The 25,610-nt window shown below is 36.9% G+C and overlaps 1 protein-coding gene across 1 annotated transcript in view; it reads right to left on the bottom strand.

The window, feature by feature from the left end:
* EYA4 (EYA transcriptional coactivator and phosphatase 4) overlaps nucleotides 1-25,610 on the bottom strand; it is a 156,052-nt gene that overhangs the window by 114,471 nt on the left and 15,971 nt on the right. Inside the window, exon 2 of the mRNA XM_074820719.1 lies at nucleotides 22,752-22,853. Coding sequence (XP_074676820.1) covers nucleotides 22,752-22,784 — 33 coding nt within the window. The 5' untranslated portion in view covers nucleotides 22,785-22,853. The remainder of the gene's footprint in view (nucleotides 1-22,751; nucleotides 22,854-25,610) is intronic.

Genomic DNA, 25,610 nt, shown 5'->3' on the forward strand with positions numbered 1-25,610 from the left:
ATTACTGCAGTGTCTTGCACAGAAACCATTTTATACTAATAACAGAAAAATCCAAATGGGGAGAGATGCCATATCTTAGTGGCTAGATGCCACACCTTAGATACTACACCTGAGTGGCTTCTTGGACCACTCAGAAAAGGACAACAGTTGCTGATGCTTGCTACCTCAGGTTGCTTCACCTGAATAAATTTGCTTTGTTACTCATTCCCTGCCCTTATCCCCTTTTGAGGCAAGAGAGCAATGCTCACCAGTGACATCAAACAATGCTCTTGCAGAAATGAGATATACAGCTGTTTTCCACCAGTTTACTGCCAGACGCATGAACTCAAAAGAGGTGGAAGGGAAAGAGCAAAAACACTGGAGCAGGAAGGACAAGCATTTGCTTCTGTAATTTTGCCCTGGGCTCTCAAAGCTTTGTCTATTTAAAAAAAAAATAGCTTATTTCACCTATGTTAGGAGCTTTCCGTCTACTAAGGACATTGATTATAAATACTTTTGATTGGCTTCCTGGAACTAATTTTATTTTAAGCTATATACAGTTATGGGAACACCACTGAAAAATAGACTGGCTTCTTACTGATCTAGCTTCGAATGACTTCCCTAAGTTTATCAATTCAGCAAATAAGTGAAATTCTCTTAGAACAAATTGTATCCTCATAGAATTGTACAAATTACCCCAATTCACCAGCAGGCCAAGAAGTTAATAGATATTTACTAGTTTTGACATTTCATCTTACGGGCAAAACATAGCCCAGCATCCACTGGTTACAAAGTGAAACAATAGTACATTTACATTTTGACGTAAGTATTTTTCCTTCAACATACATTTTTTCTTGCATCTGTTGAATAATAAAACCAGCATTTTCATCAACAGTCTTTCTGTTACTTATTTAGCAATGTTCTACGAAGGATCTAAAAAACTGTTAATGAGGAGTTGGAAGTACGTTACATTAAGGTGACACTGATAATCCAAAGACTTGAAAAATAAGGGCAAATATTTTTATTTCAGAATCTTTTGGTAAAATACACGCTTCCAAAAATATATGCCACTTTGTAAGGGTGAAATTACAGAACTGTAAGCCTGAAAATTCAATTCAAGAGCTACTATAGTTCTCTGGGAAATTTTCTTCCTAAAAATGTGTTTTCCAGTCAGATTCTTTCCAAAAAAACCTTGTCAGTTTTACAGGAGTTAGGTGAATAGGTAGGGCTTTTTCCCATTTTTTGCTCAGCTGGGAACTTAGGCAATGCTTCTCCATTACCACAGTCTGATTCTAAAGCTACTTTAATTCTTAATGCCTTAATCACTTGTGCTTATTAAATTATTTAAAATGTGCTCTGAACAACAAAGAGAAGAAGGATCTTCCTTTGCAGCTAATGAAGCAAAGGAAAGTTCTGGTTTCGCAGAACCTGTAGGGTTGAATGGGCAGCTGAGGAAAGATGCCCTTGGAAGTTTTCTTCTATGCCTTTTGCCTTCTTTTTCTACTTACAGAAGAGGGAAATAAAAAAATGGGTGAAATAGTAGCAGCAGAGTTGCCATCTGGTTATAAATTTCTTCCCAACAGAAAATCATTATTTTTCCTGGTTCTGTTCATTCATATGTCTCATCATCATCTTCATATTCAGTAATTCTTGCACCTCAAGATGTAGGCTATAAAACTGATGCTACGGCTCCAGGTTCATCACAGCATCACATGCCCTAAAGGTTGTACGGGGAATCTGCATCTTCTCTACAGTTACCTCCTCGTGAACAGCTGTAAAACAGGTAGCAGGTGGAAATATCATGAAAAGGGAGGAATCCAAAGCCCCTTCTTTGGTACCACGTACATGAGCTACAAACTGTGGTGTCTAGCAAGGGATAAATTTAAATATGCAAAGAAAGGATCAGTGACCACCTAGGGGTGGTACATGGGCATAGTAGGCAGACTGGTGATTGTGACAACCTTTTGAATAACCTGTTTTCCACAGGGCTGGAAAGCAGTGTCTGAACCCATACATTAACAGCTGCTAACCAGGGGAAGGATATACTCCATCTTACCTGCCAAAAATGTTCTTTAACAAGACTAAGCACAGAGATGGTAATGTTCAATCAGCAAGTGCTATCACGCTTCACAGAGAACATCCCATGTTATCACACAGGAGTCTGGGGGTGGGCTTTTGTCACTCTCTTTATATTCAACCCTTCTGCTCCCAGGCAAAGTTTCTCTCCTAAGAGAATCGCTTTAGCAAGGCTTATGAAGTATTAAGCATTCTCCAAGAAAAAAGAAAAAACAAGCCTACAATGTTAAGATGTGTCTGTCCAAGCAATGCAATAGTTAAAAAGGCTATTAACTATGCAACCAAAAGACAGTTTGGAAGAAATGGTGCAACTATGAAATGAGAATAACCACAGAAGACCACAGAACAGCTTTAAAAAAAAAAAAAAAAAGACTTTACCAAAATAAAAATCCAACTTTTTTCCATTAATCCAAAGATACTTTTTGATATATGTATTTTGTAATATTTTATTACATTGCCAAGTATAAAGAATATTTTCTGTTTCATGAATATAGAGACCAAGCTTCTTGATTCCTGTGCATTTTTCCTATTAAATACTCAACAGAGACCTCAAAGGAAACACTGGAACCTACTAGAATTCTCAGAAGTGACAAATAACATGCAAACTGCAGAGTTTATGTTATTTGAATAACCTCCCAAAACTAGACACCAAACAAATCTTGAAATGTATTTGAATTTTATGTATATACAACTACTTAGGTGTGGTAAATATAATAAAATTTTTGATTTTGTGATTTGTAACCTTTTTTTTCCTTAGTAGAAAGGCAACAACACTAAATCAGCAATACATTATTACTACACATTATAGAAATTATCAAGGGTGAAATCAAATTTATTGCAGCTGTAACACTTCCAAAAGAGAACAGGAATCTGGGTCTGTGCCAAAGAACACACTTGGGGCAGTCGATCACATGATCTTCAAAATAACTAAATTAATTTTGTTGTAAAAATAAAAACTAAACCCCACTAAATATCAAAACCAAAGGGTACACAAGTGATTTCCAGATTGAGAAGAAGGCTTTCTTTAATTTCTGTAACAGCTGCCATGGCATCTAGCTTTCTAACATGAAATGCAAATATACTTTCTAACAATTACAACCGGTGTTTATTCAAAACAAAGGGATTTTAAGTGATGAATACTATAAATATGAAGCCTGTTTCAGCTCATAGATGAATGCACTGTATCAAAACCTAAAATCATCTAAAGCAGTAGGAGACTTCCACAAAGCAGGAATAGCAGAAAAAAAATAGTTTGTCTTCTAATATCCACCCCCAGAATGTCCCAGGTGGGAGATTACAGCCCACATGCCAGTTACTCTTACGGGCCCCAATTCAGAAAAGCATACCTATTCAGGAAAGCACTTAATTAAGGACATGCTTATATGCTTTTCTGAATCAGGTCCATGGTACCATAGGAAATGGGTATAACAGACATGAAATGCATGACTAAAAGTAACTGAGAAGGTAGTTCCATAGCATAAGCTTTCATTTATGTACTTTTGTATTTTTAAGATATGATGCACTGCTTAAAACATAGAACAGCTAAGCATACTCAACTGTAAAATGCAGCATGGCCAAAAGGACACCTGAGTATAACCACATCCCAGGACCCATTCAGTGTCTCACATGCCTACTCCACTGCAAAAAGTGTTGCAAAAGGTGCAGAGTACCACTGGTTTTTTTTGCATTATTTTATTTTCCAGCAGCTGAGAAGCTTTGGGCATATCGATATAATGGGGATAAATGGCAGGTGGCCAAAGAGCTGTTTGTCACAGTGGTTTGGAGCTACTGACACATACCTAGTTAGAGTCAGCAAAAACAGGAAGCAAGGAAGGAAAGAACTCTCTAGATGTTAATCATGCACAGGAAAGATGACTTCAGGAAGGTCATTCCTTCTTTTCACTAGTAGCACTGCAGAGCAAAAATTTTGTATTTTCCCTTCCATTCAGTGCTGCTTTCTATGAGAAATCTGAAGCTGAAAAGGAAGGTGGCCACCAGCAAGCAAGTTGCCCAGTGGCTGCTCTGAGCAAAGCAGGAAGCTGACTGAGGGCACACGTGAGCCAGATGGATCAAGAGCCTCTGGCAAGGTCTGAAAAATGCCGAGTTTTGATATGCTGTCATATCTGCATGTGATTATCAGCCAGCAGGAAAACCCTGCGGTCTGCATTGGAGAAAACCACATCTAAGAATGGTAATTATGCATATGTACGGGAATACCAGACCTCTTATTTGGTTTCAAATAACTGTTTTGCTAGAAAAGGTTACTTTTTCCACCTAGTTCATGTTGATTTTCTATCACTTAAAAATAATACTACGCTGAATAAAAGTATATAATAGCAGAACCATTCAGAACATCACACTGGGAACCACAAAGTTTAAAAATACTCTGCTGCCCATAAGATCTTTGATCAAAGAGATAAAGGCTAGGTCTGGAATCTCCCTCACTGTGAGATAGCTATCATTTTAATATAGGGAAATGAAATTAAAAGCTGCAGATTCATTCCTTGGCATTTTTTATTAACACTGACAATCAGCAGAAACTTTAGGAAATACCAGCAACTCTAAACTTTGGATTTAACAAACCAGAAGCTACACAAACTCTTATAACATTACTAACATATTTTGCAATTAGCCGATCTGTCAAAATGTAGAGGTTTTTGTATGATTCAATTATAGAGTTATTAAATGTAGTTCTGGGAAATAATCTTGAAAGCTAAAATAGCCAGGCTAATGAGATACTATTTTCTACTTACACTTACTAAAACATAACATAATGCAATTGAACCAAATGGAATAGTTTTCTAATAGGCAGCATTCGTAAACTGAGAACCTGCTGGTCAGTCCAACCCTATGTAATGCAAAGATGTATATAACCTGAGTGTACTAATGGGGCTGCAGAGGTATTTCAGGGAGGGAAGCAAGGTTCTTTTCAAGTCGCAGCAACATAACAAGTAAGTGGGACAGAGATAGCAGAAGGCTGCAAATTCTGCATACCAATTAATGCATTGCTACCATAGACTGACTTAGAGCTTCCAAAGGCTTTACTTTTCATCACTGACGGATCTCTAAGGCATCGTGTATCAAATCACAGACCCATGCAATCGCACAGTGGTTCCTTTACTGTGTGCTTTTAGTATGCCAAATAAGGATGCAGGATTTCCTCTTTTTTGAGTATGAAGACAAAATACTCTATTGTGGTGTCATGCTTTAACCCCAGCCAACAACTAAGCACCACACAGCCGCTCGCTCACTCCCCCCTGGGGGGATGGGGGAGAGAATCGGAGGATAAAAGTGACAAAACTCGTGGATTCAGATAAAGACCGTTTAATAGGGAAAGCAAAAGCCACACACACAAGCAAAGCAAAACAAGGAGTTCATTCACCACCTCCCATTGACAGGCAGGAGCTCAGCCATCCCCAGGAAAGCAGGGCTCCATCACACGTAACGGTTATTTGGGAAGACAAACGCCATCACTCCGAACGTCCCCCCCTTCCTTCTTTCCCCAGCTTTATATGCTGAGCCTGACACCATAGGGTATGGAATATCCCTTTGGTCAGTTGGGGTCAGCTGTCCCAGCTGTGTCCCCTCCCAACTCCTTGTGCACCCCCAGCCTCCTCGCTGGTGGGGTGGGGTGAGGAGCAGAAAAGGCCTTGACTCTGTGTAAGCACTGCTCAGCAATAACGAAAACACCCCTGTGTTACCCACACTGTTTCCAGCAGAAATCCAAAACATAGCCCATACTAGTTACTATGAAGAAAATTATCTCAGCCAAAAGCAGCACAAATGGGCTGTTTCTTTCCACAGCCCTCAAACCCCATCACCTCCTATAGCCATACTAATTACAATCACTCTACAGAATTAGCTGGGTTGGATTTTATTTTTTCTTTATGATTCTCTGTAACTCATTCTTTGCATCAGTTTCTCTTAATAGCCAATATACATACATAGCAGGAACTTACAGATATATGCTGGGCACACACACCCACACCATTACAACTCAAACAAGCTTGATCAAATCTCCAAAAGTTTGCCAGATTTTCTCTCATCCTTAGGCCAAATTTGCTCCAATAACAAACATTTCCAGTATGAACTATAAAATGCCAGTACATAAAGTGCATACATCTGTTAATTCCACTGCATAATACAGTGGAGGGTCTGTAGGCTTGTTTTGGTTACCATGTATTTTGTTTCTTTGTTTACTGTTGTTTAGGGCGCCAAGAATTTTCAGCTGAATTAGCAGTTTACTAGCTTATCAAAATTCAATATTTAAAATATTAACATATTTCAGTATTTAAACAGTGACTTTTTTGCTGGAGATATAACAGGTGTTTAAACTGATTCATAAAAAATTTTTCAAACTATTTCCACTAAATTTTATACATTAAATTATTTACACTGACAGCAAGTGTGAAAAGTGTATTTCTTCATATGATATGGGGAGTTTTTAATCATCAAACCAGCTCTTCCTCTGCATACAAGCAAACAATGTTAAGTCACCTGTAAATGGAGCAGACGACTCCAAGAAAGGGCAGGATCTGCTGTAAAACTGTGGTGGTCCTAATTTTAATCTATCATTTCTTTCCTTTACAGAGAGTTTGCAATTTACTAAAGTCCCAGGGAAGCAATAACTCTTAAGCCAAAAACTAATACTGGTCTTAGGCACTTAGTCTGCTATTCAATATATACAGTAATAACATTTTAATAAAGATGACTACAACTATTGAAAAGAGTCTACTGTCATATGAATGGGGGAGACCTTTAACTGATGGTAGAAAATTGTATATAGTATTTCTTTCTAAAGCCACACAATCATTTCAAATTGTATGTGTTGCATAATAAGTAGGATAGTTTTAAATTCTAAAAGTTTAATGATTTAAAATGTACAATACTATATTAGGCAGTATAAAATAGTTCATAATATATACGTATTATATACATATTATAAACATAATGACGACCATTGTTGCCACAACTAGAAGACCTCTGCTGGCATAATGTTATACTTCACACTTAATATGCATTTCCCGCTAACTATAAATGTTTGTTTTGCTCATATTCAATACAAAGACTTAGTAATTTATTTATAATTATAAAAAGAGAGGACTGTACATTTGAATAAAATGTAAGTCTTTAGAGTATAAATGTTGCCAGAATTCAAGGACTTGATTCTTTAGGCAGAAAATGGATGTCATGATCTACTGGAATTATACTATAAATCTCTTGGTAGTAGACAGATGTTGGATGTTATTCAAGATGTACTGACTGGGGACAGGATCCAGGATATGCAGGCGCACAATGAGACTACTAATGAACCTTAGACTGCTATTCATCATAAACTAGATTCTGGAAAAATTTTTGCCTTCTCCCAAAAGATTTACTCAGATATATTTCAAGCAAAGTGAGCTTGTACTGAATGAAGAAAAAGGGAAAAAAAAAAAAAGGAAAAACACAACATCCCCACTAGCCTAAATGCATTACTAAAGAAATTACATTTTTTATTCTACGTACATGACTTTATACTATTCTCTTAAGGTAGATGGGGATAGTAAGACAGTTGGCTGGAGTAGACACAGTATCTCCCATGCTTTCTTATTATATCACCTGCAACAGAACCCTTTAATGCTAGTTGTGCCATGGTGATTTACATTTCTCTGCACCAAAAGGACACGTTGCCTTTGTTACATGCCACTTGTGTGGGTACTGGGTAGAGCAAGCACAGCAGTTATCTCTTGTGTTCTAGAACATTCTGCCATTAAAATAATGTGTAATTAAAAGCTTCCTTCAAACAACTAAGAGAAGTACAACAAGCACAAAAAAGCAGAAGGATGGTTGCAAGCCCACATGTAATCTACCCAGTTATGTATCTTTTCAGTTGAAAACACTGCCAAATACTACACACTGTACAATACCTTTATTACACTTCATTACACTTTTAGTATTCACTCTTTATTAATGCAGAATAGTCTTGTCAGCTCCAGAAGTGAGAGAATGATTTATTCCATCATTTTCTTTCCATCTGGAAGGCAGCTACAGTTTGTCTTTATTTCTAAGATGAATCTTTTCTCCATTTCCCCCCTTTAATCTGACATCATTAAGTTTATGACTTACAGAGCATTATAACCTCACAGTATGTACAATGTGATGTCAAAAGGGAAGCCCTGGGAATGAAGCCAAGTTCCAGTGAAGCTCATGGATGTCAAATTCACAAGCATATCTCAGTTTGGCCTTGGGTAATTCACTCATTGGGTTTCTCTAATTTAAATGGAGACATTTTCTTCTGGGAAAGCAGAAAAGTCACACATGCAAACTTACCAGGTTGCATTACTAACATTTATAGATAAGAAGACAGCTTAGTCTTTTCCACAGCTGGACTGAGCTTACTGTAGACCAGGAAATGTAAGACAATGGCAGAAACATGGTTTTGGTCTTCACATCACAGCAACCTCTTTATGTAGCCAAACACAAAGGCCTCATCTCTGTATCAGTAGCCATAACAGAGACAAGATTACTGCAGACATCTTCATCACCATCATAAAAAATCTTATTCTTACAGACAGATTTACACACAGACCTTTGTTGCCTGCTTTGTACTGTGGCATCTGCTAAAGACCGTTTTCCAAACCCAGATTTCAAAGGAAACTATTATGGCCCCCTGAGAGAGAAGAGTCTTATAAACTACCAGGAAGGATAGAAAAAAAAAAAATAAATAAAGCAGCAAGAGATATTCCCTGCACAATCTAATGTCTATGCCTCTAATGATCTTCAAGACTTTTATAATGGTCTGATTGTCTGAGATAAATTTTTTGTTAATATTAAGCTCAAAAGCTGCCACCGAGCAGCAGCAGCAGAATAGCAAGGACTGATTCTCCCATTCCCTTCCAGAAACCAGTAGTAAATGATGGGTGAATACTGGGAACAGACCAGGTTAGCTCCAAACATCAGAGGATGTTCCATGAGCTCCCCCTAGACAACATTTCTTTCATTTTTCAAGTAGTACTCAGTCATGGCACTTTGATGTTTTGTTACAGCAGTGGCACTGAAAAGTATAAAACTTGAAAATTAAACACCGTAGCTTAGTGAAACCAAGAGCCAAGGAGCCGTGTCTGTATTATTCACCCCAGCAGGCAGCCATGCTGCATTTCATATTTCTATGTTATTGTATATACTTGGTCAAAGTATCCTCACAGCCGTCATTTACACATTTTGTTACTCTTTTCCCCCATGGATGCTATTTTCCATCTTTTGCTCTCTTTCAGCATTAAAAATTTGCAAGAAAATCACCCATGACCTATACATTCCTATGTATACTCTCCATTGAAAATTTCCCCAGTGAAAATGTAAATCTTTCAAAAGAACCGAGCTAGGTATTACAGATGGTATGAGTATTAGATGTTAAAAAAAATAGAGAAAAGGGTTCACCTTTCACCTGTATAACTTTGCCATGTTTTATGTCTCAATATAATTAATGAAGAAACAACACTGTGTCTCAACAGTACAGTATATAGAATGTCATACACAAATGGGGGTATGGATAACACTTTATACAACTCCTGTATATTGAGAATAATGCTCCACATAAAACTGTCAATGCTAGTGTCATTCTTCTGCACTTCAGACATTGTTTCTGATCTGCAATCTTTCTCTTTAGAGGAATTAACATGCACTTGCTACTAGAGCCCTGCTACTAAAGAGAAGCTGAGAAAAAGTTACAGCAATTCAAAACTGGCATAGTATTTCAGTAAAATAAACAACCTTGTTGGTGTTTTCCATTTTAGCTAAGAGTTACAGGGCAGCCTTGCCTAGAAAGAATTTTGAGATTACTGTGCTTAAGCAGTGATGGCTTCAGTTAAATCCTTCCAGTCCAAGGGAAAAGGTAACTAGCGCTGCATAGACACAGAAAGGAAACCATGAAAACCATGCACAGCCAAAACTCGCAAACTGAGTCTCTTCATTTGAACAATAGCTTAAAATACTACTCATGAAGAAAAAGAAACTTTACTGTATTTTCTTCTTCTCACTAACCAGGGAATGGCTCAACTGGAAGAAGACAAAGAAAGTCTGTTGGAAGGATACTGGCTACTACTAATGGCAATAAAGTTTCAAACTCCAAAAAGGGAAGTATCAATTTCCACAGAATAATAAAGGAGAGATTTCCAGTGGGGTTTACCAGCCATGTAATTTTCTCTCCTTTCTCTTCTTTCTTTCTTTCTTTCTTTCTCTTCCTTCTTTCCTTCTTTCCTTCTTTCCTTCTTTCCTTTTCTTTCTTTCTTTCTCTTTCTTTCTTTCTTTCTTTCTTTCTTTCTTTCTCTTTCTTTCTCTTTCTTTCTTTCTTTCTTTCTTTCTTTCTTTCTTTCTTTCTTTCTTTCTCTTTCTTTCTTTCTTTCTCTTTCTTTCTTTCTTTCTCTTTCTTTCTTTCTCTTTCTTTCTTTCTCTTTCGTTCTTTTCCTTCCTCCCTCCCTCCCTCCCTTCCTTCCTTCCTTCCTTCCTTCCTTCCTTCCTTCCTTCCTTCCTTCCTCCCTCCCTTCCTTCCTTCCTTCCTTCCTTCCTTCCTTCCTTCCTTCCTTCCTTCCTTCCTTCCTTCCTTCCTTCCTTCCTTCCTTCCTTCCTTCCTTCCTTCCTTCCTTCCTTCCTTTTCCTGAGTTTTATGGTGTACCCATTATGGATAATGTTTTTAAAAATACACTCTTGATTAGACTGGATTATGAATATTGATATTTTCTCTTGTCTTTTTCTGAAACTATCCTAGCAGCAAGTATAATTTTTGAGCACTGCAAAGCACTCAGCTGAAAATTTCAGGTGTTTCGAAATGCTACATCATTCCTGGTTAGACACTGCACCCTGTATTCACTAAAGGCCTCAAGAGAGTCCCTTGAGACTGCTGGAAATCGGAGGAGGACAGCTAGGAGGTCAGCTCCTGCTCTTATGACATGCCAGATGGATTTCTGTAACTGGCGATTTTAAAGAAACCATGCTCCAGCCCTTTTACAACCAGCTGGCATCCTTCCTTTTCAGTGCACACTGTGTTAGGTGAACACAGACAGCAAAGAACTGCGCTGGGATAATTACAGTTACTTGTTAGCTCCACACTCTTCCAGGTAAACTGGGTGAATCTTGCAGCATGATTTGCAGATCCACAATCAGGTCATGTCCGCAGCACTGAGTATTATTGCAAGTTCAGTTATAAATGGAAGTACATTTAGACATAAAATTTTACAGAGGTCTTTTTGATGCACAGTAAGCTCTTCATAAACAGGAGAAATTCGTTTATCTGTGAAGGAATATGTAGTACAAGCTCGCTGACCATTATAGTCTGCTTTTTATCATTATGTATTTTAGCATGTAGACCACACCAAGATTTCCTTGTCTGATAAAATATACAATTTTCCATACACCACAGAAGATGAAAGTAGCAATTAGTATGATCTAAACATACTTCTTTTTCTTCTGTCTTTTTTAAGTGCTCACATAAACTCTTTGCAGAGTAACTCTGCTTGACACACTACTGAAAGGCTTTCAACAACTGGTGAATTTTACAGATGCATGACGCAGAAATAATTGTTAGGATCAGGATCTATATAGTTATTCAATTTTTGTAGACGTAAAAAAGAAACATCACCAGGCTAACTACAGCTGCATGGTACAGAATGCATAAAATGCCAATATTCTAAATAATTCTAAGTCTTCTTTTATCAATACGCAGTCATTTAGATAAAAATATAAAGCAGATCTGTAGACTTTCCAAACCTATCAACTGCAGACAAATAAGTCACTTCTTCAAACCTGATTATACTTGGCAGGATGTCCTGCTAGGCAATTATTCAGTCTTACTTATCACAGCTCAACACCAGGACTTTCAACAAAACTCTTTATAAGGTTAATGTCCAAAACGGAATACATCCAACAGCATCAGAAAAACAGATGAAGTGTACCATTATTATTGTAATACATCTGCTACCATAGGCATATTCTAAAATACAGTTTAAACTACATGAACGTAGAGATTTTCAGTAAATAGTTCAGGATAAGATTCTCAAAATGCTAGCTAATTCTACCCTGTTTAAATTAAAATTAGTTATTATTTCAACATGGAAAGTTCAGGCCAATGTTGACTCTTCAGGGAAATCTTATCAGTATGTGTTTGCTTTTGTCAAAGTTAAGTACTATTGAACTCTAGCACTAACAAGAAGGAACTGAACAGTTTATGAACAATCAACGAACAATGCATCACATAACTGTCCTTCGTCCTACAAAAACTATTTCTTCTAATGCTAATTTCATTTTGCAGTTATCTCCAGCTTAAATTTAGCACCTTGCAAGAAAAATGTAAAAACTTCCTTCAATTAATTAAACTCTGGATTCCTTGACTTAAAAGCAAGTCACGCACAAAACTCAGTATGGTATCAACTCCTTGGAAGCCTACGATTTTCAGTTGTGATGCCCTGAAGAGTATGGTTTAAGTTGTCATTTACTACATTTATTAATAAACACATAAATGCATTCTATTTGAAATAATAAACTGATGATATGAGGCCCCTTGCACCTTCAAAGCTATGTGAAAAGGGTATAAAATTAATTTTATTTTTATGAATCTTCTAGATACAGGTGCCACATTACAGAGGCTACAGGTTAGTCCTTACTTTTATAATGAAATACTAAAAAACCATGAGAACTCACTATCAAATCTATTTAACTTGGACAATGAATCTGAGAACATGATAGACAAGTAGTTAGATAACAGGATAAAGAGCAGGATGTCTGGATGTCCATAGTGCATCAAAGCTCTAGCACCACTACAAGAACCACTACAACTACGTGGAAGAGAATGCACAGAAAAAGAAATAAACAGATACAGGTCTTCAGATTATTTAGCATAAACTGAACATGTGAATGCACTAATGACTGGTGCTTGAGCTTAGTCTGAGTTACTAATCACTTGAAAAGTAGATAATAGATATTAAATAGAAGATAACAGGTAGCTCAATGTATGACTCTGTACAAGAAACTGATTAAATGTATATAAAGGGAAACTATGGTTGGATTCAAGCTCCTGAACAGTTAGACCCCTGCATATAAGATCTGACTGACAGCACACAGCATTCACTTTATCTGCTGTATTCCCCTGAGAACAGAGACTCCTGTGCCCAATGCATTGAAGGCTGAGTGAATCTGATCCCTGAAATAAGTGAGATTAAAAGCATCCTGGAATGGCCCATGGCAACCAGCAGGTAAGAGAGTAAAGTTCAGATGGCCATAAGGGGTCAGGGTTGCTCAAGGCCTATACCTGCCAGGCTGTTTAAATAAATGCAATTAACAGGGGTTGATGTAAAACACAGGATAACAAGAAAACCAACTGTTAAGTGTAGAAGACATTGCTCCCTCTTATGGTAAAACCCACTGAAAGGATAGAAATACTCCACAGATTTCACTGCCGAATTGTTTTTATTTCATTGTTTCAAAAATTAATACCAAGTTTACTTCACATGTGAAACAAAACAAGCTAAAAAGGAGGAGAGGAAATGACATTCCAGTCAAGCAAATGCCTGAACTGCTGGGAAGCAACATGCTGCACTCAAGGCACAGGCTACTGGAAGAATTTTAGCAGTAGAGTAAGAATCTTTCAATGAGTGGAAAAAAGAGCAAGTAGAGGTTTTTCTAACTGCTTGAGAGACACTATTAGGATCACCATTTAGTGAACAAGTTCTTTCTCACATTTAATCCTACCTGGGCTGATAAATGCACAAATCCTATTTACTCAGAGTCCGTAAAAAGAATTCCTAAAAACGGTTTAAGCACACATTACTCAGATTAACAGCAGATTCTCTTCCTTTTGATGCTACCAAATTCTAACTTCAGCAGGTGCTTTCACAATGAGAAAAGTAACCCCCCACATATTCTCCATTAGCATTAAAAAACCCATGTCAGTTGGCACTGGACAATAGTATCTTATAAATTCTTTCAGAAATTGGTCAGGAAAGCTGCATAGCATACTGAGCATGCTAAAAGTATTACATTAGTAATACATATATAATACCTTAATATGTTGGGCCTTGTTACGCTGCTATTTTTATTCCTGTTAAACAATTTAAAAAAATATTGTAATGTTTCTATTTACTGTAAAGATTTATTTTTTCCAGTGCATACCAGTGACAATTCATATTATAAAGAACATCTGACCACAAGATTGTTCAGATCTCTGTATACAGCTTTTTTTTTCACTACAGGAAAGCACATTAAACTTTTCAGATTACAATTTATATCAGTCTCAAACACAGAAAGAAATGTCTTCTCTGCCTATTGCCCAGATACAGCTCTATTATCTACTGGTGTCAGCAAAAGAACACACTTGCGTCAACCAGTAAGTCCATTTGAGACTCAGACTTATTCAAAGGCACCTGTGCAAGCCACTACACTTTTCTTTCCCCACTTTTATTTCCCTCTCTTTTTTGTTTTTGCTTTAATCAATGCATCTGGAAAATGGGAAAACCTATTGACTCCACTGAACCAGAAAAATTTTACTATAGGTGGCCTAGGTTTTCCAAGCTAACTAAATTTTCTGTAAAAAGCCCTTCAATTTCAGGTACAGGTTCTTAAACACCACAGGACTATAGAACCTTTCAGAGCATTTCTCAGCCCCGTTGTTAGTTGACAAATGACAAACACTCAGCTTATTACTGGCTTTGTTCAACAACATTCTGGTCTGGTTTTGCTTTAAATATCATGAAACCAGTGTCACAATGTGGTTAACATATATATATACAAAGAAAGAGATACCATAAACTAGGTTTGTTGCCACATTTAAGGAAAGGCTTGTTCAGTCAGCTCTGGTCTTGCCTGAAATGCACTTAGTTCTCACCTAGAAGTTGCCTTTGTAACAGAGTAACACTCCCAACACAAAACTCTGGTCTCTCAGCTGCAATGCTGCTTAATATTTGGGTTGGTGGACCTCTTGGACTAAAGCATGATCACTGCTGAAGTACAAGTGCTCACACATTGCAAAACATGCTACAGCAACAATATTCTCATGTCATCAGGTAGTGTTTTCAGAAGCATGGAAGATGAACCAATCTTAAAACAAATTATTTTGCTAATTAATAAATAACAAAATAAGCAACACAAGTTTTGCATTGGTCCTTCAATGGGATCCTCTGGGACAAGTTCTGCCTTATACTTACATTATGGCAAAACTATTTCCATTCACTGTAGCCGCAATATTTCAACACCTTTAATTTCTCCTTTAAGCTGCTGGAGATTTAACCTAATATAAAAGAGGACAAGGATGTGACTCTGGTTTAATGGGTCTCAATGTGTTTCAGACATACTTTGTAAAATATGAAATTAGATTCTTCATCTAGTGTCATTTTATTAATTAAAAATGTGAAACTTCTCCCTGTCATTCTTCACTTTTTTAATGCAAGTTGACTTGCAAGTCAACAACTCAGATACTGAGGTAGAGCTCAGAGAAAAATTACTACAAGGAGAAGAAAGAAACCATGGCTGTTATATGATGCTGAAAAAATATTAGCCATAGCCACAAATCATTCAGAAGTATCTGCTAATAAAATATTTCTGAAATTACTGCTTTTATTTTATACTGTATTTCCAAGTCTTTTCCAGAAAAGTATTTAAGGACATGCCTAACTTAAAGCACCTGAGAAATCCCATTGATTTCACTAAGCTTAATCACATCCCTTAAGTCCTACACATTCTTCAGCACACTGCCGCATCAGGACTTTTTACAATATTTAAATGAGAATAACCCAAATATATGTTCAGTGTAATCCATACTTTTCATGTGAAAATGTAGACATAGTCATTTAATAGACGTGAAAGCACTAAGCTTTTAGCCTTACAAAATGAAAAGGTTAAAGAAGATTGATTCACTGTCATATTGTCAAATATTTTGTGTGCATTACAGAACTCTGATCCCTTTTTACTGAAGAAGGGAGTACTTCTGGACATGTTAACATCACCTGACACTGTCAAAATCAGAAGCCTAAGCTGATGGTACAATCACTGTCCCAAGGAAATGATTATCGTTACATTTTGCATTCACAGACAGTACTAATATGGACCTCCTTGGAAATTTTGTGAGTAATTCTAAATTAAAATACAATATCTAAATCAAGTAAAAGTATAGCATTTATAAATTCAACACTTTAAATGCCTGAACAAGTATCATATCTTACAAGCAAAATCCATCTGCAGAGCTTGAAATGTGTCTATCAGATTCTGATGATTTAATGTAAAGAAGCACCATTTATAGGGAGAGGCAATACTTTTATTAGACTGGCTCATATGTTCTAAATCTTATGTATACATGCATATATACAAACCTTTTCTTAGGTGAATAAGCCTTGTTGAAGCTCCAAAGAAGGTCTAAGTTGGCCCAGTTTTCAGGCCTTGAAAAGAAGTTTTTGTACCTGCAAGTTTTTTCCATTTTTTTTCTAGTGGTATTATCTGTTATAATAGAAGTCACCCCTGATATTCCTATAGCATCAGAACTATAATATCACTATTAATACAGAATTCATACTCCAGGAACCCTTGAGCCCTCTGTGCAGAAGATGGTATCTAGTTTGAAGAAAGTTTGTGTAGCTTATGGAAGCAGCAATTTTTCCAAGTAGTTTTATCCCTAAAATTCCAGTCTGGGGCCTCTCTGAAGCCAGGAATACCAGTCATTACGAACTATATAGTAGCTATGTGTCAGTCCTTGTCAGTGCTCCAAGGACAGTATGTGACAACAGAACATATTTCTTTTATTGGTTTCCCTTGTTATTAAACACAGCCCATATAATGCCTTTCCATTTAAACCTCTGATACTGACTTAGTAACATCTTTCAGGAGACAGGTGGAGAGCTGAACCAGAGGAGACATGACAGTGCCAATGTTTGTTTGCCAACCCCTCTTCTCACCCCATCTTGCAAGGTTACAAGCCATGGACATTATTCTGTCACATTCTGTTCAATATTTTTTTAAGAGATTGTCTATTTAGCTTTTAAAGAAAAGTGCTTTCAAATCATAATTTTAATTAACTCAGGAAGAAATGCACATTTCTATTACATGTGTGTTAACAGCAAACATTTTATCTTTGACCAATGTCAAACTGTATTTTGCAATGATATGCAATTCATATGAAACACGAATCAGCTCAGCTTATTCTGCATGTCAAAATGAATTATCTGCTTCTGAGTGTTGTCTCATTTGGTCTGTCCCATTTGGTAAATGAGAAAAATAAAACACATACACAACTACTAATATAGTTTGGAAAGAGCACCTTCAAATTTAGCACTGGTGGATTATGGTATAGAAATGATAGAATGCTGAAGTGGTAGTGGGCAAAGTAATTAGAAAAACAGTATGTGTTTGCAGAGGTTGTTAAGCCATATGTAAAGGTCTTGCAGTAGGGAGAGAACAACAATGATGTTTCTACCTCAAATTCTTACTAGATTACAGACAAGGAATTATGGTATTACACTTTATTCTTGATGCAGTGTAATTTAAAGTGGGTGATAATTTTGGATCACCTATGGCAAGCCATCTCTCTTTCCCAATTACTGTGTCCACAGAAAGGGGGTAATAAAATACCTAAGTGACTCTCAGACATGGTCTGAAATATATCTTGGAAAAGACACACTGGTTTTCTTTTACTTCAGCTGACTTCACGTTATGGCATTTTTCTTCAATGATTGCTTTTAGTTAAAAGCAAATAATCTTTCATTAAGGCAACTATTTTTTGCTTGCTAAATGCATAATTTCTTCAGAAGGCCCTTGCTTACTGATATTTAATATAGTTCATTGCTCTCATAACAGTGAAATATTTGTGAATACTGCCAGCATTTCATGACCAGAAGCTAGATTAGATAACTTCCAGAGGTCTCTATCAACCAACATTGCTAATTTGACAAGATGAATTGCCTGTAATATTCCAAGTCCTACAAAAACTGGTATCACAGAGATAAGAACGACAACATGCTACGTTGCAATATAGAACAGTCTTCTAAAGTATGACTGACATTTAAAACTCAGTAAAAAGAGTTTAAACTATTTTTCATTTCATTGAAATGAGCTTCAGCTGAAGTTCCCAGGCTGCCCACCCTGGAGCAGGGAAGACTAAACGCTGCAGGCGTAGGGCTCATGCAACACAGAAGTAGCTACAGCTGAAAACTGATCTGCAAGGGGATCACATCTGACACCTTCACACATTAAAACAAAACAAAAACGGGGAAACAACACTGTCCGAAAAGGTTGCCAGGGATTGTCCAGCTGCAAGTAGGGCATAAATGCAAGTAACAGATATGATAGTCTGTATAATCTGATGAAAAACAAATTACTTACCCAGGGCACAATGGAGATGATTGTCCAAACGTCACAAAAATGAAAACCTGTTCGTTCAGGTTTAGCCTCACATCTGCTAGTGTCCTATCCTACAGCACTGCAATCTATTGTTTAATTCTAGGTTAAAATGAAGTAATCTAAATATGCACACTGTTATATAAAAGGGCCAGGGGATGAAATTACACCAGTTTCTAACAAAGCCCTTTGAAATCCTAAACTAGCAAGTTAGAAGCCAAATTATTTTTCTTCTACTAATACTGATTGAACAGCAAATGATGTCTAGAAGAAGATAAAATAAACAGTGTAAAACTTCTGTGGCTCTCAAAATCCTATGTCAGTTTGCTATACCAAGGCACAACTGAAGACTATTTATGTACTAAACATTTATCATTTTATTAGCCATCTCCAAGACTAGTCTTAAAAGACTTGTCTCCTAATTGCTAGATTCTTCATAAATACAAGATCTGTAAAGTTTCCTCTCTCCCATTTCAAAACTAAATAGAAGAATTTTTAACATGCGTCTTTTGAAAAAGCATTTCTAGTCAGAATTTAGTGAAAATCAGCATATTATTTTGAACGAAAGCAATAATAGTATTAAAAAATAAATGTGTTTCATTATAACTTCTACTTTTTTTTTTTTTAAGTGTGTATAAAATCCTTGGCAATCACAGTTAGTAAGACTACATTTTTACCTAGCTACATCTGTCTGCATAAAACCAATTTATGTGGCTTTAAGTATTCTTTTACTTGATAAGTAGCAGCCTGCACATGGTGACAGACATCACACCAGAATATAAAAAGGACCTTTTGGTTATTTTCTTCTGAGTGAAATACATGTGCTACTATTTTTTTCGATTTCTTTCAGAATACTCATAAACAAATTTCCTTCCTATGCACGATGTACAAGCGTATTGTGCATCTGAATTGGGAAAGAAAAAGAGGGTGTGAGCTCTTTAGGACACACCTTACCCCCCCGCCCCCAGCCCCTGCAGAGGGTACAGTACCACTGATGAGCCCCAGCCCACTCCATGCCAGCTGCAGGAACTCCCTGGATCTCAAATGCACCCGATGGATCCCAGCTCTCCTCTGTGCCAGGTAGTAACTTGAATCATTTTCCTGCTGATCTTCAAAATACAGCTATTTACCTATGCGGCTGCATGTAAATACAGGAAAACCGAAGAATAATAAACTCCGCTCTGATTCTGACTCTTTTGATCACTGTACAATCTAGATTAAGACTAGATTCCCCCACTTCTACCGCATGGGACCAGGAGTGAGAAGGCAAAGGGAAGCAAGCACGACAGATTTCTCAGCACAGAGGCTCTACAGTATGACAAGCAGGCAAGGAGACCGACTTCTGGTCAGTCGGTGCATGAGGATTTATAATGTAGCAGGAGCAAGGAATTTACTACAAATAAAAATAGGGAAAATAAATAAATTAGTGACAATGCAATAAATAGTGTATATATTGCATCTAATCAAGCTGGTATCTTAGAGAACACAGCAGCTGCTCATTTCAGTCAAATGCAAGTCCTTAGAGGCTCAGAGAACAGGGGTGCACTTAGATTTCTGAAGCAGCATGTGGTCATGCAGTTACTGCTCTGAGACAAAAGTGGAACTTTATTCTTTATACGGCAACAGGGATGCTGTGGAACTGCTCGTAACTATGATCCTATCAGTTTCACCTGACTGTGATATGGTTAAAGGACAGGAATCATAGAACCAATCATTTCTTATTAAGGTATTTTAAAAGAATAGAAGACAGAGCAAGCAACAAAAACCTGAGTTAAAACAATAGTAGGAATATCAGAATTATGAAGAAGACTGTCACAATAAAAGCTACACTACAGTCCATACTTCAGGAGGATGACCTACTTGCAGAAATTAGAATAATTTCTTTTCTTTAAAATAAAACTTGAAAATTAGCTTTGTTAACCTAACCCAAGTAAATGTGCCTGGCCTCTGTTCCCAAGGATGAAAAGTTCTGAACAGACTGCCCAGGTAAATTAATTCAGTAAAGGAATCTCTCTATTCAGAAAACTAAATTCCATCAAACATACTATCCAACAGCAAGTACCTTCTAACCCATCTCGGTTGCAAAGACAGGCAGTTTTTCAGGTAACCAAGGACTAGAATATTCGGTACAAGGTGCCAGCACAAGTTTGAGCACAGGTCTTGCATTCATGCTTATTCACACAATCTAATATGCTTCCAGCAGCAGCTAGATCCTTAGGCTCCTTGAATTTCCATGGTCTAAATCCTACACACCCAGCTCCCAGAGAGGAATCGTGAAGCTGGAATGAAGCACCTAGGCTCCTTGCACATGTCAAGAACCAAAAATTCTGCATGATGAGCAGAAACTGCCTAGAGCTAACCAGTACAAAACACATTAACCACTACAAAACACCAGGGCAGTACAAGCAGAAGGGCTGTAGGATATACATCTGATACTTTCCTCAAGCTTAAACCACCAAAGCCTCGACTAGAGAACACCCCCTTCTACCTGGGATCTCTAGCCCACAGTCCTGTCCCGTGGCTTTTAAACAACTAAGCCAGAAACATTTTCTTTTTTAAAACTTGGCTGTGAGAGGAGTTTAACCATGATATAATAGTGAAAAGGCTTTCGACGTGGAGAAATAAAGGTTCAGTATCTGCTCTAGGCAGACCACAATTCCTTTTCCCAGGACAGTGCCCAACACCTTGGTGAGATCCTAGTCTGGGTGCACACCTGGATGAAGGGACTGATGAAAGGGGACTCTTCCCATCCATTACATTGAAGTTCTGCCACTGTTCAGCAAGACCAAGACGAATAAACTCATGTCTTGAATCACAATTTTCTGTGACACTAACAACAGCATAAGGACAGCAAATCCTATCTCCATATGCAACATGGCACAGATTTCACCTCAATTCATACTCTGCAAGGCTGTTCTCACATCTTAGCATAAAGCTATGTAGTAACGATGAAAAATACTACAGAAATTAGACTACGATAAGGTAGTAAAATAGCTACTAAAGTATGCATTTATCAGGCATCCAGTGGTGCAAAAACATTTTAACTACTATGAAAACACATTTCTGCACTAAACTGGCTCGTCTACTTCCTATTAATAACCATGCTATGTATGCTGCACAGAATAATTGTTTCACAAACTATGAGACAAGAACTTCTGCTTAATCTTTTATGACCTTTATAAAACTTTATTAAATTATGAAGCCATGTAGCTTTTACATGCTCTAGAGTTTTGGTTGGGAACGGTTTAAATACATAAACACGTGCAGCTGTCCCAAGTAGTGCCACCATGGTGACTTAAGACACTGTTAAAACTTTCCAGTTCTGTACCATTTTAAATCAGTAATAAAACTCTAGTCCAAGATAGTCTCAGATAGGAGCTATCCAGTCAGGAGGAAAGTACTCCTTATTAAAGAAAATTACTGACATTTTAAAAATACATGCAACTCTTCTCAGTTCCTTGCACTTGTGTAAGCTGTAAAAGTCTCTGCTATAAAAAAATATTTTAAAACTAGTTTGTTATGTGGATAACCTAGAAATAGAAATACAAAATCCCTTTATTGATCTTTAGTACACTAAGCCCAAGCTGAGGCTCATGGGGATCATGGTACTTGCAAAATCTGCCAGTAATGTGACCACTAGAAATTAAGATGTTAACACCAAAGTCAATACTTTGGATGGAAAGCCCAGACAACTTTAACTTTGATAGGAGCATGCTGCCTCCTCAGAACTGCAGCCTGGTGGTAAGGAAGTCTGGAGACCACATCCTTAAAAGAAAGGAAAAATTAGAACAGAAAAAGAAGAAATGTCCACCCCATTTTTCCCAGCCATTTCATCAATGACAAGGGGAATCTCTCTCTGACATGGAACAGAGAGATACACTGCCAATTTTTACAATCCCCTTGAAATCCAAGACAGTCCTGAAACAATTCATGTATGTCATCTGCCACAGTCTGAAATTGCTTGTTTGCATTTTTGGTAACTCCTGCTTTGGCAAAATTGACAGACAACTATGGATATACAGTTTGATACAATTATTTGAACAAGGCATACCACTGTGCAACTTTTTAATATTTTATCCTTCCAATGTACCTTAATTATATCCATCAGCCCTCCAATGATTCTAGTTCTGCAAAATCCTATATAACTATGATCTTTTACCTTTCAACAGGTAAAAAAGATTAAAACCACTTATTTCATGTATGAACTAAGAAAAGGTTTGGATCTAGAAGCTCAGAAACTTTTCCCAGATCTTACTATAATTCTCAAATCTGCAGTAAAATCCCTTCAAACGCAACTTGAATAGAGTCCAATTTATTCCATTCAGTTCAGCAACATTTGTACTTACTGACTGTTCACTTAGATCCTGAGAGTCTTCCATGGAGGTTATTCACCCTTCTTTTCCCCCACAAGTAGAAATTCTCTTCCTTTCAATTTACAGCTCAGTAGTCTAAATTAAAAAGAAGAGAAAAAAATAACATGTCAGTCTGTGGTCCTCACTTCTAAGGCAAATCTGCAATAAACAAACAGTTCCCATTGACTTCTGTAAAGCCTAATTTCATGTAAAATGTTTCAACACCTCCAGTATTATTTTGGGAAGCTATCTAAAATACACCAACAGAAACAGGAACACACTTAAGTAATAATCCTTCAACTCCTGCAAGAAAAAATAGTTGTGAAAACAAACCAATTAAAAAGCTAAAATGTTTCATACAGGCAGCTGTTTAAGTAAACAACAAAAGATAACCCTTGGGAGAACATATTAGAAAGACTATTACGGAATGTCGAACAAAACTGCTTAATACACATTTAATGATAACCTCTTAGTCATTAAGTGTCTGGCAGAAAAAGGTTATTATGCAATTATCAGCATGAAGTCCTCTCTCTCAGGTCCATTAAATTCCTTTAGGATTAAATAAAATACACAAAGTGGTTTATAACAAGCAGCTCCCTACAAAGTGCTAAATGACAGACATTACCTTAATTATTTGCTATGTCTATGCCTTCTCTCATAGGGTGAATCACTCTCATCAAATATTGAGATCTTCAATAGGAAAATTCTATTTCCTAAGAGTTCTCCGTAAGAATGATTACGGTAACCTTAATGATAAAGCCACACAATTATATTACAATCTCCATTCTCAGAAAAGATTCACTTTGGTGTTATGCAAATTTGCACAATTTAGAACAAAACAAGTTCCAGGGATATCTCATATATGCAATAATCATAATATTATCAATCAAAGCTAGTGTTACATTTAAAAGAAAAGAAAATACATAATAGTATGTAAACACATAAATTAAAGAACCCAAACAACCTGGATTTGTTTATCAACAAGGCACCCCAACAAACCATAACCTGGGAGCATGCCCAATAACATAAACATATTATGGACCCTTGTTTTAAATTCTGACCAGCAAGCATTTATACCTCATGCTACCTCCACCCTGCATAAATGTAATCATTAGTGATCTGAGATTAAGCAATGTATAACTCTGTTGGCACTTGCAGAACATTTGAAAGGAGCCAGAGCTACCAGCCAGTGCACCCACATATTCCCACCCACCACCCTATGTTGGCCTGTGAATACCTCCTCTCTTAGTCTGAAGTGCCACTTAACTTGCCATACCTCCATTTACTCCCTAAAATGTAACTCCCAAAATTTCCTTGTGTTTTGCATTAGATATTTCCTAGAACATACACACATGCACATTTACAGCCCCAGTTTACTTTCTTTTGAGTCTCACCTGGATTTTTCCTGCCACCAGATTACACCCTCCTGTTTTCCTTCCCTCTTCTCTAAGTTTCAAAAATATTTTCATTCACATTTCATTAATTTTTGCCATGATGTTACATAAAGACCAATTGTCAGCAACTCATATTGCATGTATTTCACTTTATCAGAAAGCTGAAAATAATTCCTGTTTTTCAAAATGGCTTCAGTCTCCTCTCGATTTCAGAAGGATCCAAGACATTGATGTCTTCACCCATGATGCCTTCACCAAAACAGTAACCATCTCCCATGGATTTTTGGTCAATGTGGAGCCCACATCCTTTCTTAATCCTAAATCCTAACCAATCCTAAAGTTAACTTTAACTTACTTATATTTGTAAAATGACAAAAGGGGAATTAAAAGGCTTCTTTAAAACACCCACTACTGGCAAATTTCAGAAAGGAGCCTACCAAGAACAATGGGTATTTTGAGAGAAAGCACACAGCTACACGGCACTTCCTGGGGTAGCCCCTGCCAAAGGAAGCAATTCTGAACACAGGGGTGAATTTTCACAACCAATCCTAAAATATTCCATGAATAACTTAAACACAAAATCTGCTTTAATTTAATTAAGAGTTTGAAGTGTGTATATGTTATTGCATTAGTAAGGTTACCTGTGGAAAGAAACAGTCAAGCACTCAGTAGTAAAATACAAGATTTGGAACAATTGTTTGACTAGTTTCTAAGTTTACTGACTGAAAGTTGGTACCTGGCTTGGATTCAAACATTAAATGCTCTAATTCTGCCTGTTGGTCACTGAAGGTGACAGATCCCTCATTTTCTGTGTGAAACTCAACTACAACTCAGCTACGGAGCCATACCATAACAGACAGACCCATATTCATGTTTCCTTCCATACTGATCATGGTCTTAACCAAAACACACTGAAATCAACAGATAGATGTCACATTTTTCCTTAAAAAATAAAATGTATCAATATTTTAAAAACATCCTGACCATGTAAGTCCAACAGGAGTTTTACTATTAAGAACTGCCTATGACTCACCCACAATATGTGTTGTGTCCCAAAATTCAGGTGGATGTACCCACTGGAACGCATCATTAAATATGCCACTTGTATTAGTCACCTTCTAGAAAAGACTGACCTTCACTTATTTTTTAACTTACTTTACTGAATTACAAGACAAAGACAAGCTTGTTTAATCTTTGCAGAAATACACAATGTGTTAAATATATCCTTTACACAAACATGCTATATTATAATAGTTTCTAGGGCTCTGTTGTTCACACTGCCTCAAAATTCTAATACTCTTACTAGAAATCGAGCTTTTTAAAATAAAATTCAGAACTAATATTTTATCAGTATTCTACCTATCAACAGCTAAATCCTGCTACATTTTGAGCCCAGTTAAAGCAGCCGATTATAACCAACTGCTAACACAATGATTTCTATCATGGCAGTTATGCCAAC

This window comes from Strix aluco, chromosome 3, assembly GCF_031877795.1.
Source record: "Strix aluco isolate bStrAlu1 chromosome 3, bStrAlu1.hap1, whole genome shotgun sequence".
NCBI lineage: Eukaryota > Metazoa > Chordata > Aves > Strigiformes > Strigidae > Strix > Strix aluco.